The sequence below is a fragment of the Mandrillus leucophaeus genome, unplaced genomic scaffold (assembly GCF_000951045.1).
Source record: "Mandrillus leucophaeus isolate KB7577 unplaced genomic scaffold, Mleu.le_1.0 Scaffold77, whole genome shotgun sequence".
Classification (NCBI taxonomy): Eukaryota; Metazoa; Chordata; class Mammalia; order Primates; family Cercopithecidae; genus Mandrillus; species Mandrillus leucophaeus.
In genome coordinates, this window is record NW_012108363.1 from 7,080,872 (window position 1) to 7,098,784 (window position 17,913).

The 17,913-nt window shown below is 36.9% G+C and overlaps 1 protein-coding gene across 2 annotated transcripts in view; it reads right to left on the minus strand.

Moving 5' to 3' along the window:
* The window catches only part of SGCD (sarcoglycan, delta (35kDa dystrophin-associated glycoprotein)), a 429,759-nt gene that overhangs the window by 93,498 nt on the left and 318,348 nt on the right, over positions 1-17,913 (minus strand). For both annotated transcript variants that reach the window (XM_011966718.1, XM_011966717.1), the window contains one exon: positions 12,579-12,651. In XM_011966718.1, the coding sequence (XP_011822108.1) occupies positions 12,579-12,651 (73 nt within the window). The remainder of the gene's footprint in view (positions 1-12,578; positions 12,652-17,913) is intronic.

Here is a 17,913-nt window from a genome sequence, read left to right on the forward strand (position 1 = left end):
AAACAACAATAAAGTCACATTACTCTGAGGAAGAAAATGGCCACAACTTAGGAATTTCGGGAAATAAACACACTTGCCCATTCTGCTCTAAAAAGCTGAGAGGTTATCATTTATTTTTACAATGTCACGTCTGTCCTGACCACATGGATAAAAGCACAATTTTATACCCTCTCATTATGATTTTTATCTTTTTGGGCTTTTTCATATTTTAATCCTTTACATTAAAATTAATCTAGGTGATATAATTTTACTTTTTAAGTAAAATTCACTTGTCTGGGAATGATGAGAATGATATCACATTGCTCCTCTCAAATTCAGGTGAAAATGGGCTGATCATGACAGGGACAATCACTGCACATCGCTAACAGCTCTAGCTTTCATAGATGGTCTAGTAATGTCTAGTCATGATTTTGAGTGGCTTGTGAAACATTTTGGTACTCAAGACATTTTCCCCAATACCTAGTTAAATTTAAAAGATTTTTAAAATATCTAGGACTACTTTTGGGGAGGATGTTTAGAGCATCAGTTATGGACCACAGTTCTAATGGATCCTGGTTCAAGACCTACAGAGAAATGAAAATCACGAATAGCAGGTGCCTAACAATGGATTCTGAAAGTGTTTCATTTTTCCTTTGATCATATTTGTGCTTCCTACATGATACTGAGGAGAAGAATGATGGCCTTCAAAGCTTGGCAAAGTCACATAAGATACTTTATGACCAGCATGATACCCTATCTTGAAGGTTGGTTATTTGACAAATCATCTTTATCCACGCAAAGCAAATGGCATTTCTTTATTGTCCTTACCTGAATTACTTTTTCTTTCAAACTGCTTATCCTTGTGGATTGTAGGGAAAAATTAAATTGAGTTTATTTTGTCAACCTGTCTGTGATCCGGAAGTTTACATTTATTCTTTAAGATAATCAGTCTTTCACATTTCCTTTCTTTCTTAAGGATATCATTATCAAGATAGAGGGGAAAGGGCTTATGTGACCTCCTGATGACAAGAATAAGGAAAATTCAGATTCCAGGAAATGTACATATAATCAGCATCTAGTGTCTGGCTAATAGTCTGTGCTGAAGTCTGCAGTGGATTTGGTAGTGGGCTCTCTGGACCCACTCAGTGCTCACTGAGGATCAGCTGCAAAGGGTGTGGGTAGACCATGAGGGTAGACCCACTCCACCCAGAAGCTGGACCTTTGAACCTTTAGCCCTATTGCAGGATGTCTCTCTAGAAGGCTGCCTGCCAGCCTTCACCACCAGTTGTCCATCAGCATTCCTTGACAGGACTCCATGTGGGCCATTTGACAAACCATTCACCCTTCCTCTAGGAGTTGAAGGAGATTCAAGAGTGCTGTCCCATGCCCTTTTTTCCTCTCCAGCCACTTAACAATCCAGCTGGCATGGGACCACTCTGCAGTTGGCCTCCTCTTAAGCGTCTCAATTGAAAATATGCAATGACCCTTTGCTTTCAACTTTCCTTAAACCCTATCTAACTGACTTCCCTCCTCCATGATGCAGAGGAGAGACATCATCAGGGTATACATTTCACCCCTTGCTTTTCCTACATGTCCCATCTTCTTCCTACACTTCACCAGAGAACAGAAGAGATGGGCTTTCAACTTCTTCCTCCTTTCTAAATGGATTTCCCTATGTCCTTGCCTCATTTTCCTCTTTGATGTTATTTGCTATGTATTCTTCCCTGGTCTCTAATAGAAGAGTTACAATGTATACAGGAGATGAATATATAACACATAGGTTTAATTTGTTCAAAATATAATTTCTGTCACATTTGTATAAGAGTTGACAAATAGATCAAGGGAGAAGATGGAAATGGCTCAAATATTGAGGCATCACTTTTATTTTGCCCCTTTTGTTTTGTTTTGTTTTGCTTTTTGCCTTCTACACTCTAAGAGAACTCTAGGATGAAAAGGGCATCCTGGAGAAATACTGGGGCTAAGGGAGAAAAATGAAATACGTAGTCAAATTCAAACTCTAGTACCGATACTAATAGGGAAAAGGAGAAGGAAGAATGTTGGGATACAAGAGGAAAGGAAAGAAAGAGAGAAAAGGAACATACATATTTAGGTTAACTAGTCTTGAAAGAGAGACAACTGTATGTCAGTTTGGGGGATGGGTGATCTTAAAATCAAGAGGATTACATTATGCCTTAGTCTGTGGCTTTTGGACCCTCCTGTTTTCTGGGCAGGCACTACACAACATGCGACGAGGACAGTTGTGATGAAGTCACTTGGGTCTTTGGCAAAATGAGAAAATAGAGGCAACATAATGACACGTTAATATATTAATATAGTTCAATGGATCTGACTTATGGAACTGTGTTTTATTCTAAGATTACGTGATCAACTAACTCTGTTAGTTGAAATATCCTTTCTTATGTGCGTGTTGTTAATAGTGAATGTAAGCACGGTAGTTATTTTGTCCTTAATTGAAAGATAATTATTGGTTACCATGATTTGATACAAACTTTGTACTGGTTGATGACATTCTAAGCTCTGAGAATTCCTGTCTGAGTTCTTGAGCCCTGATGAAAGACAGCTGCTTGCCTTTTCCTCCAAAACACTAACATTTGTTGAGGTTACATTCAGAACTTGTCTTATGTTCTAGGCATTAGACCTAGGAGAGCTTAAGAGACTTGCCCAAATTCACAAAGCAGATAGGCATTTAGGCCAAATTCAAACCCAGGGCAGGATGCCTTCAAAGTACAGACTGCTGACCAACATGGATGTCGTTCACGATTCTACCTTGAATAACTATGCTGTTATTTGGTCCACTATAGTGTTCCCTTCTCCTTTAATCACTTCAGTATTTGTGCTTATGACCAAATAATTATTAATCCTATAAATGCAAAATGAAATTAAAAACTTTAGTGTAAGTATATGGATTGCTGGGGTGTGTGGGGAAAGGGAGAGAAGTAGAGATGAAGACAATTACAGAACATGTTTGCAAACTGTTCAAAAGGGAGAAAATTTAGGGATTTCTTCCACAATGGTATTCAGTCATACTGCCCCATATACCACGTACCCACAGCTAAGAAGCTCAATATACACTTCTCCGTGTGTCTGTCTCTCTGTCTCTTTGTATATGTCTGTCTCACTTTCAATATGTATGTTTATACAGGCTGAGGATCCTTTATCTGAAATAAGGGACCAGAAGTGTTTTGAATTATGAATTTTTTTCAGATTTTGAAATATCTGCATTACAGGTTGAGCATCCCAAATCTGAAAATCTGAAATTTGAAATGCTCCAATGAGTATTTCCTTTGAGCTTTATGTCAGTCCTCAAAAAGTTTTTGATTTTAGAACCTTTTGGATTTTTGAATTTTGGATTTGGGATGCTCGACCTATATGTTTTTTTAATTTTAATTTTAATTTATTATTTTTTGAGACAAAGTTACTCTGTCACCCAGGCTGGGGTGCAGTGGCGTGATCTCAGCTCACTGCAACCTCTGCCTCCTGGGTTCAAGTGATTATCCTGCCTCAGCCTCCCCAGTAGCTGGGATTACAGGCATGCACCACCACACCCAGCTAATTTTTGTATTTTTAGTAGAGATGGGGTTTCACCATGGTGGCCAGGCTGATCTAGAACTCCTGAGCTCAGGTGATCCTCCTGCCTCAGCCTCCCAAAATGTGGGATCACAGGCATGGGCCACCCCACACCTGGCCTCAACCTGTATGTTTTTAAAAGTCAGACTATTCATCCAATATTTTGGTACTGTAACTGTCAGTGGTGTGGGGAGAATTACCAAGCCTCTAATTAATTCAGCCCTACGGCTCTAATAGACTGTTTTGATGGTTTAAATTTATAAATCACAGACAGCCTATAAATATTTAGTTGGCTATAGACATTCTAACATAAAATTAAAGAAATAAATTCATTTTTGTCAACTTGTGCAAGCCTTGTCTAATCCTTGTTTCCCAATGATAAACACAGACTTTAAATCTCACACATTCCCAAAGGAGTTCAGATTTAGTATGTTTCTATTAAAAAGAAAAAAAAAAGAAAGAAACCCTACAGGATGTTCAAGTGCATAATAGTGGGAGTGACAGATGTATCTTACAATCTTTCTGCTTTGTCATTAAACTCTGGTAGTATTATGAGGAAAAATAATAACAGAGTAATGCCTTATTTATTTCAAGCTCTTTTCAATAGATTTGAGATTAGTGAAATTTTTAGTTCTAAATTAAGTAGTGCACTGAATTTTAAAACTTATAAAAATCTTTAAAGTCTTCTGCAACCATATCTGAAATTGCCTTCATACAATTTTTTAAAGAATGCAACTGTTATGAGGAAAATTACATTATAAAACTCAAGTTTTGTAAATACCCAGTAACATTTTGAGGAGTTACAGAAATATTCTAGGCTGTTTGCCCCTACCCTAAATGGTTCCAGAGAACCATTCCTTTTGAATTCTTAGACGGATTTGTTGGTTTTTACCTTTTCACTCTTCTTTCAATCAAAACGCCAACTCCTTTGGGCAACTTTACTTAACTCTTCTAAGCAGATTTTGTAATTCTCCATTTTTCTCTGGCTTGGTTCATGTTAATTATCACACGACATTGTATTGGGGGATGATATTTCTGTTGTATTCTTTTTCACTATCAATTATTTGAGTTCTCATTTTATCTCTGCATTCCAAGAAATTGTAAAAATTACTTTATGTAAATAATTTTATGTAATGTAAGAGCACATCAGCATATTAGCTGAGAGTGAACATGAAGAATTCTTTTTATAAAGACATTTTGACTTGACATTTCATGGTTCCTTCCAAGCTTTGGGGGATATTTAGGACAACAAAGTTGGCTATATTAGTTAATGTAGTAGTCTATATAACTTTCTTTTTTAACATTTGCCATGGCATGTACCTGAGAAAGAAGATTTCACAGTCTACTTCCTATTCTTGTAGGATCAGAATCCTACAAGGAAACTTTACAGTTGAAAGGAATCTTTAGAGCAAGGAAGGCATTCAAAGGAAGCCTCTGTTCCTATGGAAAATACATATGCAAAACTGAATGGCCTATTTCCTGTTTCAGATCATGAACAGTCTGAGATCAGTGATTTTTCCATTTGTCTTTATACAGACTTCGGGGGTGGGGGGAAACAGTGAATAAGTGAACATTTAAGATATTCATAGTTTAAGATCATGAATTTATTAAAATACGATTTCAACTCAAGATGAGTTTTTCTTATTTCAAGGGATGGGTATAGTGCCCGGTATAATTTTAAGTATAGTCTGGAATCCAGAACGTGTCTTTACTTCAGAATTAGCCTGCAGGAATAAAGTCAACAAACATTGAGATGGATGCTTGGCATAGACCTTTGTAACACTCATTATTTGTATGGAGAAAAGCATTTTGGGTTTTTGAAAATTTGTGCTCAATTCTGGATTATTTGCAAACATCTTAACCAAAGACTGCAAATATAGTAACTCTGAGAACAAAAACAAAAACAAAAACAAAAAGGCAATGAACCAAAACTGTAGCAAAGAGGAAGCTACCTCTCCTTTAACTGACATCTTCTAGCAAGAAATACCAGAAGACTTAAATCTGGTTTTTGTTAACAAACGAGCAAACAACAACAACAAAAAAATAAGAACAAACAGAAAACATCTAGCAGCCAAGATAGAGGTTTGAGGACACAAATGTTACTCCGATGGAGAAGCTTTTTAAAATAGATGTAATTTTCTCACGTTTGATTAGATGAGCAGCACGTATATTTAAGTTTCTGCTTGTCTATTTTGAAAGACAGTCTGTGTATAAATAAGGTGTGGTCTTTTAAATCCATTTGCTTTCTATTATTGACAAGTAAGACCAACAAAATCTGGATATAGAATATTAAAGAAAAAAAAAACCCTCAATAAAAACATTCCAACTTAACTGCAGTGAGAATTTTAAGGATCTATACATTCACCTTTTAACAAATAGCTTTTCTGTTAAAGTCCTTTTTACATATTTTTAAATCTATAAGTCATTCAGGTGATTTCATTCCTTTAAACAAATCTTATGTAAAGCATGATATTATAGGGCTACAATGTTAATTTCTTAGTTGTGGTAACTATCCCACAGATATGTAAGATGTTAACTTTGGAGAACACTGGGTGACGGTAGATGATAATTATCTGTATAAATTTTAAAACTCTTCTTCAACTTTAAAATTATTTTGAAACCAAGAGTCAAAATGATACAAAAGGATTTGCTGTTTAGAGCTAGAAGTGCCCTGCCTTTTCACAGACAGGGCTGCACAATTAGCTCAAGGCCACAGAGGCATATTAGGGCTCAGAAACTAATACAACAAAATATGGCACCCTGGCTTGCTATTTTAAATTTAAGGCTCTTGGAGACCAGCAGAGTCTGGAAGAGGCTATTTTCTGAAGTTCCCTTATCTGCCTAAAGTTTGGACTGCCCCCAAAGGAAAGAAAAAAACAATTACCGTTGGTTCCTTCCCTGAGTTTTTATTAATGACTCATACTGTAAGAAGAAAGACTGAAGTACGGCAACACACCTGGACAGAATTCTGTCACAAACCACTGTTTTCTGTTTCAGTCCCGTTCAGTATTTCAAAGAGAATCATTTGGCAGACATCATCTGCTCTGCAGGCCCAACAAACTTTGTCCCAGACCATTCTATGTTCCCCAAGTCCATTTATTTTGCCCTAAAATCATTTACTACTCCCCAAATGCTACATTTTCCTCATCTCCCCTCCCCTATGAAGAAAGGCCTATAAGCATCTATATCTCATTGGGTTATTGGGTAATTGTTCTCCTATAATCCCCCTGTGCTGTACATATTAAGGTAAATTTTTTATTATGCCTTTTCTGCTTTTAATCTGCCTGTTGTCAGTTTATTTTTAGTGAATCTGCAGATAGTGAAAGGGAAGCTTTCCCTTGGCCCCTACAGTGGGTTGGCACTAGGCGCCCAACTCCTAGCACAGTGCTCTTTTCCCTCCATTATGCTACCACTGAAGAATGGACCACTTTCGCTTCACCTAAAGAGTCTATCTAGCTTTATTTGCTAGTACAAGTCCAGGAACCTCACTTATTCTATTTTCTTAAATCTAGAAGACATAGCAGTGTGAATGTGGCCAAGTAAGACTGACCCAGTGCTAAAGTCAGAGACCAGAAGAGTTAGTCACCAAGTTCATTAACAATTTACACAATATCCAAGGTCAATAGCAATCAATAGCATGGAGTAGCATGTGGCACTATGAAATGACAAATATAAAACATTGACAGACACACTAGTCTGGGCTAATCTATCAATAATTGTTCATCTTTTCAATTGGTCAGAGATATTCCTATAAAATACCATTTTAAAAAATTTCAAAAGGATGAAGGAGTTAAATTATGGCATTCTAGGTCCCTGACTCAGTCCAGGCTATCACAATTGGAACAACAGGGGCAAAAAAAAAAAAAAAAAAAAAAAAAATCAAGCTTTAGAATTACATAAGAAAATATTTTTATGTTTTCATGATAAAGGTGACATTACAAGCTACCCCACAGAAATACAAAAGACCCTCAAAGATATTATGAACACCTCTATGCACACGAACTAGGAAATCTAGAGGAAATGGATAAATTCATGGAAGTACACAACTTCCCAAGGTTGAATCAGGAAGAAGTTGAAACCCCGAACAGAGTGAAGATCAAGTTCTGAAACTGAATCAGTAATAAAAACCTATTAGCAAAAAAAGCTCCAGGCCAGATGGATTCACAGGCCAAATTCTACCACATGTACAAAGAAGAGCTGGTACCAATTCCACTGAAATTATTCTAAAAAACCGAGGAGGAAGGACTCCTCCTTAATTCATTCTAGGAAACCAGCATCACCCTAATATCAAAACCTCTCAAAGACAAAACGAGAAAAGAAATCTACAGGTTAATATCCCTGTTCATCAAACACACATGCAAAATTACTCAACAAAATACTAGCAGACCAAATCCCACAGTACATCAAAAAGTTAATTTACCATGATTAAATAGCCTTTATTCCTGTGATGCAAGGATAGTTTAACATATGAAAATCAATAAATGTGATTCATCATATAAACAGAATTAAAAACAAAAACCATATGATCATCTCAAGACATACAGAAAAAAGCATTAAATAAAATCCAATATCCCTGTATGAGAAAAACCCTTAACAAAAAAACAAAAGTAGGCATCAAAGGAACATACCTCAAAAAAATAAGAGCCATCTATGACAAACACACAGCCAACGTCACACTGAATGGGCAAAAGCTGAAAGCATTCCCCTTAAGAACAGGAATGAGGCAAGGATGCCCACTTTTATCACTTCTATACACAGTACTGAAGTCTTTGCCAGACCAATCAGCCAAGAGAAATAAATGAAAAAAGAAGTCAAATTATCTCTCTTGGTTAACAATATGATTCTGTGTGTGTGTCTGTGCGTGTGTGTGTGTGTGTGTGTGTGTGTGTGAGAGAGAGAGAGAGAGAGAGATAGAGATAGCGTCCTGCTCTGCCACCAGGCTGGAGAGCAGTGGTGCAATCATAGCTAACTGCAAACTCAAATTCTTGAGCTCAAGCTATCCTCATGCCTTAGCCTCCTAAGCATCTGGGACTGTAGACATGCATCACTACCACATCTGGCTATAACTTTTTTTTTCTTTTGGTAGAGACAGGGTTTCACTATGTTGCCCAGGCTTGTCTCAGACTCCTGGGCTCAAGCAATTCTCCAGCCTTGGCCTCCCCAAACATTGGGATTACAGGTGTGAGTCACCACACCCAGTCCAACAATATGATTCTATAGCTAGAAAACCCTAAAGACTCTACCAAAAGGCTCCTAGGACTGAAATGACTTTGATAAAGATAAATAAAATCATTTTACAAAAATCAGTAGCATTTCTATACATCAATAATATTCATGCTGAGAGCCAAACCAAGAAAGCAATCCCACACAAAAAATAAGGTAACTAGGAATGCATCTAACCAAGGAGGAAGAAGATCTCTACAAGGAGAACTATAAAACACCACTTATACAAATCACAGTTGACAAAACAAATGGGAAAACATTCCATGCTCATGGGATCAATGAAAGAATCAATATTAAAATGGTCTGACTGCCCAATGTGATCTAAAAGCTACCAATGTCATTTTTTCACAGAATTAGAAAAAAAAAAATCCTAAAATTCATATGGAACCAAAAAAGAGCCCAAAGCAATCCTAAGCAAAAAGAACAACTCCAGAGCTGTCACATTACTCAGCTTCAAAGTGTACTTTAAGGCTACCATAACCAAAACAGCATGGTATTCATACAGAAATAGGCATGTAGACCAATGGAACAGAATAGAGAAACCAGAAATAGTCTCATACCTATAGCTATTTAATCTTTGACAAAGTCAACAAAAATAAGCATGTTGAAAGGATTCCCTATTCAATAAATGGTGCTAGGATAGCTGGCTAATCACATGCAGAAGAATAAAGCTGGACTCCTACCTTTCCCCATATTTAAGAATTAACTAAAGATGGATTAAATATTTAAATAGAAGACCTCAAACTATAAGAATTCTATATGAAAATCTCAGAAATACTATTCTGGACATAGGCCTTGGGAAAGAGTTTATGACTAAGTCCTCAAAAGCAATTGCATAAAAACCAAAAATTGACAAGTGGGGACTCATTAAACTAAAGAGGTTCTGCACAGGAAAATAAACTATCAACAGGATAAACAGCAAGTCTACAAAATGGAAGAAAATATTATCAAACTACGCACCCAACAAAGGTCTAATATCTGACAAAGATATAATATCTATAAAGAACTTAATTCAACAAGCAAAAAACAACCCCATTAAAAAGTGAGCAAAAGAAATAAAAGGACACCTCTCCAAAGAAGGCATACGCATGGCCAAAAAACATGAAAAATGCGGCACACCACAAATCAAAACCACAATGAGATACTATCTCACATCAGTCAGAATGACTATCATTAAAAAGTCAAAAAACAACAGATGCTGGTGAGACTGTGGAGTAAAGGAACGCTTATACACTGCTGTGGGAATGTAAATTACTTCAGTCATTATTTGGAGATTTCTCAAAGAACTAACACAATTACCAGTTGACCCAACAATCCCATTACTGGATATATACCCAAAGGGAAATAAATTGTTCTATCACAATGACATAGGCACTTGTATATTCATTGCAATATACAATAGTAAAGACACAAAAATCAACCTAGGTGTCTGTCAGTGATGGATTGGACAAAGAAAACGTGGTACATATATACCATAGAACACTACAAAGCCATAAAAAAAATAACAAAATCACGTCCTCTGCAGCAACATGAATATAGCTGAAGGCCATTATCTTAAACAAATTAACACAGGAACAGAAAACCAAATACTGCACATTCTCACTAATAAGTGGGAGCTGAGCACTAGATACACATGAATATGAAGATGGGAACAAAAGACACTGAGGGACTACTAGATGAGGAGAGAGAAAAGGCAAGAGGCTGAAAAACTACCTATTGGGTATTACTCTTACTACCTGGGTGATGGATCATTTGTACTCCAAACCTCAGCATCACGCAGTATACTCATGTAACGAACCTACACGTGTATCCTGGAATCTAAAATGAAAATTGAAATTATTTTTAAAAATTTCATGCTTTCTAGCCTCTGTGGGACATACCTATAACTTTAGAAGAGGCACGGAAGATAAACCAACTACACAAAATCTTTATTTATTTTGTTGCACTGGACTTAGGAGATTTACGTGTAAATTGTGGAGGTTTAACTTTTTAAAGGCAAGTTTCAAGGTTGTTTAAAAGTTGTGTAACAAACACTACAATTATGTCTCCAGCATAACATGTGCAAATACTCTGCTCCATGTTCTTCAGGCTATGCATCTCTAGAGTGGGCTAATGCTTGGAGAGTTGTCTTTTTGTTTCACTGGTTTGGGTTGGGTTTGTTTTTAACTACAGAAGATTTACTTTACTGCTTAAAGATAAGGCAGCCTAACTCCTTTCCTCTTATATTTCCCAAATCTTCTAGGTAATGAAAAGCTTTGTTCCATAGAAAATTATCTGTATTGTATTTAGAGTCCTGCTTCTTTTAGACAGCACTTTTTCTTGGGACTAATCATCACTAATTACTGACTAGTTCTGTAAGAAACCTGCTTCTACAGAGGACTGTGAAAAGAAAGGGAACAAGGCCACTCATTAGCTTGTCTCAAAAGACCTCTTCCATCACAGACACGAGGGTTCGTTGCACTCTCAGGCAATAACTCTTTCTCGTAGAGTCCTAAAATGCAAGTTTTCTCAGATACATTTGCTTAAAAGATTCTAGCTTCAGTACCTTATATGAAACATAGGAACTAGCTGACAGAGACTCAGGTAAGTTCATGTGGAAGCTCTGCTGAAGATGGTTATGCTAGTAAAAAGTAGAACCTTGTGGTGTGATGTGTAATCTTAAAAATACAGCCCACTCTATGTGGGATTTTGTTATGAAAAGATACTCATTCTCCACCAACTGTCCTCTGCCTTTGGCCCAATTTATTCCTTACAGCCATCCAGACTTACAGACTTTGCAAAAAATGCTATGGGTTTTATAATGAGGTGATACATTTTCCACTTACTGAGCATGTGCTTCCATTAAGAGAAACACAAGCTCGAACATGGCTCTTGCTTTTTTAGCAAAGCATAGATCTTCAGACTGCATCATGAAAGAGTAGATATGATTTGTGCAATGCAAGTACATGTGCCTATGGTTGATGTCTATTATGAAATAGTTATTCAGTGCCATATATGGTCATTTGGTGATTTATGATTGCTTTTAGGTAAAAGAACTACCAGAAATGGAAAAAAAAAAAGCCAGTGTTCACTGAATTCATCACAATTATGACGAATAACTGAAGCAATAGAAAGAATAGTTCTATTTGTTTCAACATACCGTTTTAAATACCTTTTGTGGGGAGGGACAATCAGATGGTTGTTTGGTGGCTGGAATGGTTTCCAGGCCCTCTGTCTGTCTGTCTGTCTGTCTGTTTATCCATCTATCTGTTCTTTTGTGTTTTCCTTAGTTGCTAGTGCTGAGTACACAGCATCTCAGAGTCATTCTCTGCTAAGGCAACACATTTATAAATATTTGAAGATTAACATCAGCACCTGGAACATCTGCAGAAGGGAGTTCTGTCTAGTACCATACCACCCCAAGTAGTGGAGAGTTTGTTACACAGTAAGACATCTGTATTATATTTAGACTTCAGCTTCTTTTAGATATCATTTTTCTTTGGGCTGATCAGAACCAATTAACTGGATAGATTTTGGATACCACAAAATACAGCAGATAACAAACATTCCAAATGAATGAATCTAAATTTCACAAAGTGGGCAACCTTTTACCCCACCCAGATCCTCAATTTTAAGTTCTCAAAGAAAATTTTCTTTTGGTTGTAGCTTACCTTCTGGTTCTCTCCAACCTCTTTTAATTTATGTATTCACGTTGTGACACTTATCATTTATTCAGAATGAATCATTGGCCAGTTGCACAGAGCAAGGCGATAGCCATTAATCAATGCAAACCAAAGTCAGAAGTTTACCTTAGTTCCTTGAAGGGCTCTGCCCTGACATTAGGTGTTTCTATAGATTTAGGGAACACTGTGCCCTCCGCTCCTGTAAACAAAAGAGAAAAGCAAACAGAGATTGGAGATACTGGAGTCACCTGGAGGCACAATCAGCACACTGATTGGAGCTAAATGCAGCGAATCCATTATGCAACCCAATTCCCACATATTTTTCCAGCAGCTTTAGAGCTCCATGATAGGAAAGCATTGAACCACTCATGCAAACAGCTTTTGAAAAAACAAGGAACTTCTTTCGAAAACATTCTTTCTGAGATCAGAGTGAAGCCATGAGGCAAATTCCATCTCGGCTTCAGAAAGGAAAAGATGCCTAGAAATGGTAAGGTCTGACTCTTGTCTCTCAGAAACTATTAATAGTCACTCAACTGGAAATGTTTTGAAAAACAGCAACCAAAGCTCTGTTATTGCAATGCATGGCACAAATCACATAACACATATGACATCTACGCAGTGGGTTAGTATTCGCCTAACGACTACCAAAAGTTTTTCAGTAAATAAAGTTCTACATTATCATCTTGAAAAGTTAAGCAAAACAGAACACTATGAGAGATCATTTGAAGTTCAGAGCTTTTACACTTTGAGTATTAACATTGATCCCAAACCCAATCTAGACATTTAGCTCTTGACTGTGCTATAAGCTTTTATCTTTACAACTTGTCAACACCATTCGAACCTTTGCAGCCATAAAGATAGCGATTATCTGATTTGTCTGCTCCCAAAGTGTTTTCAAATCATTTAAACCTCAGTTTATCACAGACAACTGCACTAGATATTAGTTTTTCAATTAAACTTAGCTGAGGCAGTATCCTGTACCTTGAAGTAAAAGTGTTTCTTTTTTATACATTTGGTGTACTTTGATGCTGTAAGGAGGGGAGAATATCTTGCTTCCATGTGTGAATTTTTATAATCCTCTTACATTGTTATCATGTTTAGAAATGCTCCATTATATTCAACAAAGAACATGCTTTAGAATGGTGTGGTGTTCTGTCAACTAGATCTTAAACTCTGTGTGGGCAGAGACAAGGTCATATATGGGATATAGCCAGGTTGATTTTAGGTTCTGAAGGCTTCTACTGGACTCATTTCCAAATGGTACTGATGCTTCTATGGGAGTATTAAATTATTGCTTTCTCAGTGCCAGGGTAAGCTGGTGCCCACTGAATGGCAAGCCAGCAAAATCTAGAGGGATAGGCTCTGACAGGTAGAGGTGGCAAATGATTGACAGGTTTTGGATGTAGAAAGGAAGTGAAGAACAAGACGCTCTTGCTCCCTCAGCTCCCACTCCCTCAGCTCCCACGGTCCAACCAAATACTCTGATTATGTTCTTGCTGGATTTTGGCCAATGGGGGTCCATATGTTCCACATACTGGAGGGCAGACTCATTGATAAGACTTCTTAGGGAAAGATTTCAAAGCCACTCATTAGTGGAGTGACCTTGGGCATGAAGTTCAACCTCCCTGATATTCAGTTTCCCTCTCTCAAAAGAAAGTGTGTTGATGGTACCTTTATCTCCTGGGAATCTTGGAAGGCTGAATGAGATCTCTGTCACAAAGCAATCAGCAGTAATATTATATAATGTTTATGATTCTTATTCGTCCTTCTTCTTATCCAGATCTTCTATGACTCTTTCCAAAAGAACATTTTTAAAGCATTTACTATGAACTAGAAACTGTACTGGATATTCTACTTTCTCATATGATCACCAGAATAACCCTATGAAGTGGAGACTGTTAGTATCTTTGAGGTTCAGGGAAGTCAGGAAATTTGTCCTATGGTCACACAACTAAGTGGAAGTGGGAGGGGTGATTGAGTGAGGAGTGGGATTTAAACTCTAATCTTTCCGTTCTAAAACTGATGCCTTTGATCACTCCTCTAGACTGTCTCCCTCAGCAGATTGTCACTCCTTTACATCTTCATCTTTTTATGAGATATGAGCAAATATCAATGTTTATGCCATCAAGCAATGCAATGCTTGCTAAATCCTCAATCACCTTTCTTCTCAAAACAATTCACATCTATAATGAGATGAGATATTAATACTCTTCAAAAAGACCATTTCTTTCCAAGTGCTATCAGGTTTCTGATTTTCACACCATTTTTCACTTTCACAGAAGCTCCAGAGTAGACAATCATCCTTCAGGATGAATTTCCCCATCCCATCCTCTCTCCGTTTTCTCAGATAATGAATTATTCTCAATTTTATTATTTCAAAAAGGTTTCTATTAAACCCATACCTATTGATTCCCTCTTTTGACACAATATAATTTGATGGCAATAAATGTTCATAAACAGTTTGAGTGAAAAATCCATAAAGTCATTTCAGCTTTATTTTAAGTTCCATTTAATGTCTCTCAAAAATGATTTCATCAATGTGTTTCCATTAGCTGGTTCTCTGCCCAATAACTTAATTCCATACAATCAATCAGGAACTTATCAAGCATGTGACAGGATCTATCTAAAGTGTTCTGAATCACCATAAAGATCAGCTCAATGGCTCTTTTCCCTGCTAGCACAGGTAGGGGGTAAACTTGTAAAAAAATAAAATAAAATAAAATCTCAAATGCACTCCACTGCCTTAGTAACAAAAAGCCAGCTTCTCCTCTCCAGAAAGGATACTCAAGTACAGATCTCAGTTTTGTCATACTTTTCCCTCAAAGTGTCCTGGATGTCAAGAGAACTGAAATCTAGTCCTATCTCTATGATCTTAGGCAAGTCAGATAAAAATCTCTGGTTTTGGATTTCCCCAATTCTTAAATGAGGGATAAGCATCAGAGTTAAACTGTTGCCCCAAATCTAAAATTTTATGAGATTCACAATCTTATCCAAGCAGATAATTGCCTTTAGCAACCTCTTTTTTCTAATGAGAAGAAAAAATAACTGTAGTATCAAAGGAAATCGCAAAACATTTTCTCAGTGTTTAATGAAAAAAAAAGTAACAGATTTTTATCCGATTTAAACTGCATTTAATAGGTAGAAATAATCACCAGAAAATAAACCTCATAATAGATAAAATGGCAGACAGCAAAAATGAAACTTAACTAAAACATCAAAACCCTAAAAAAGCTGTAATTCTTTAAAACTCCAAAGATTGACCGATTGACCTGAGAAAATTAAATTTTCTGAAAAATGACAAATTATCTAAAACTATATACATGTAAAAATTGTTGTGGACTAAATACTGAAAGAAAAATTTAGATCTGCAAAATGTCACACAGGAAAATTGGATTTGGGAGAAACACCGGACAGAAAAACTACTAGGACAGCAAATACTATCACTGAAATTTGATATAGAAAATTTATGATGAATCACTTCTTGTACATGAAGAACTGATCTCAAAAGTAAGAATTTCAAGAAATGTTCTTTTAAAAATCAGAAATTACTTAAGTATACGGTTTATAAAATTGATTAAGAATTTAAACTAGCTTAACAGAGTTTGCTTTGATAAACTTTTTTCTGACGAACATGATTAATATTGGTATAATTATGATTAGTGCTTTTGTATTAATGAATATGAGCTAAAAATCATCTTTGTGTTTAAACCTCGGTGCCAAAATGTTCAACAGTTTCAAAAGGCGGAGTTAAAATATCTGATGAATAAGGTTTGAGGTAAAAATGTCAGTTTTCTACTTCACATTGCTTGGGTATATAGAACCTGAATGATAACTTTAATAACAATGATATTTTACTTGACAAGATAAGGATATAGTTTTATACCCATATTAGATTATAAAATGGAGAAAGGAAGTCAATCTAGAGAATGGTGATAAGAGAATGGAAGAAAAATAATTTTGTTTCTTGAAATACCCAAATACTGAGAAACCAAAAACCTGGTTTTCGGTTCTAATTTTGCATATTCATTGCATGGCCTTTCACAACTTTCCCTTTAGCATTATTTCTCCATTTGGGTGGATTACATAATCTTTAAGGTTCCTTCCACCCGTGTTATTTTATTATTTTCCAGATATAACTGATTGGATAAACTCTATGCACCAGGAGAGGAGCACAGTATGTTGGTGAACTCAAAGTTCAATTAACTTAAATCTATATCAAGCACGAGGCTCTAGTGGAGAAGCAAAGAGGTAAGAAGCTCACAGTATAATATGGTGTCCTTCACTAGTGTACACTAATTGGTTTAAATAACTAGTAATCGGCTGGGCGGGGTAGCTCATACCTGTAATCCCAGCATTTTGGAAGGCTGAGGTGGGTGGGTCACCTGAGGTCAGGAGTTCAAAACCAGCCTGAGCAACATGGAGAAATCCTCTCTATTGAAAATACAAAATTAGTCGGGCGTGGTGGTGCATGCCTGTAATCCCAGCTACTTGGGAGGCTGAGGCAGGAGAATGTCTTGAACTCAGGAGGTGGAGGTTGCAGTGAGCCAAGATCGTGCCTTTGCACTTCAGCCTGGGCAACAAGGGTGAAACTCCATTTCAAAAAAAAAAAACAAACAAAAAACAAAACAAAAAATGCCAAAAAACCTAGTAATTAATCTCAGAAATGAAAATATATAGTAGTGATAAAGAAATGTGTCTTTGAAAGTATAAAACTTGAAGTCACAACCTGGTTTGGCAGATAAGTTTCCTAAAGGAGTGAAGTTTTGCTGATATTTGAAAAAATATTAGAACTTAACTAGCCAAGAGCTGAATGTAGCAGTAGAAAAGACTATGGAAAGGCTTCACAGTTGGGAAATTCCCACTAATAAAGAAGACTGGGCCAGGCGAAGTGGCTCACGCCTGTAATCCCATTATTTTGGGAGACTGAGGCGGGCGGATCATGAGGTCAGGGGTTTGAGACCACCCTGGCCAACATGGTGAAACCTTGTCGCTACTAAAAATACAAAAATTATCCAGGTGTGGTGGCATTAGCCTGTAATCCCAACTACTTAGGAAGCTAAGGCAGGAGAACTGCTTGAACCTGGGAGTTGGAGGTTGCAGTGAGCTGAAATCCCATCACTGCACTCTAACCTGGGAGATAGAACAAGACTCCGTCTGGAAAAAAAAAAAAAAAAAAAAAAAAAAAAAAAAAAAAAAGACTGGTGTTGCTAGGCCATTCTTAGCAAGAGATGAACATTATGTGGTGAGACTAGAGAGAAAGTTTGGCCCAGGGAGTGCAGAGCCTCAGAGACCACAGTGAAGGTTTTAAGCAGGGGATCTGACTTGATCCACCTGGCATTTTTCAAAGATCACTGTGGCTGCATGTTATGAATTACTTGTGTCCCCCCAAAATTCAGATGTTGAAACCCTAGCCTTCAATGTGATGGTATTAGGAGGTGGGGCCTTTGGGAAATAATTAGGT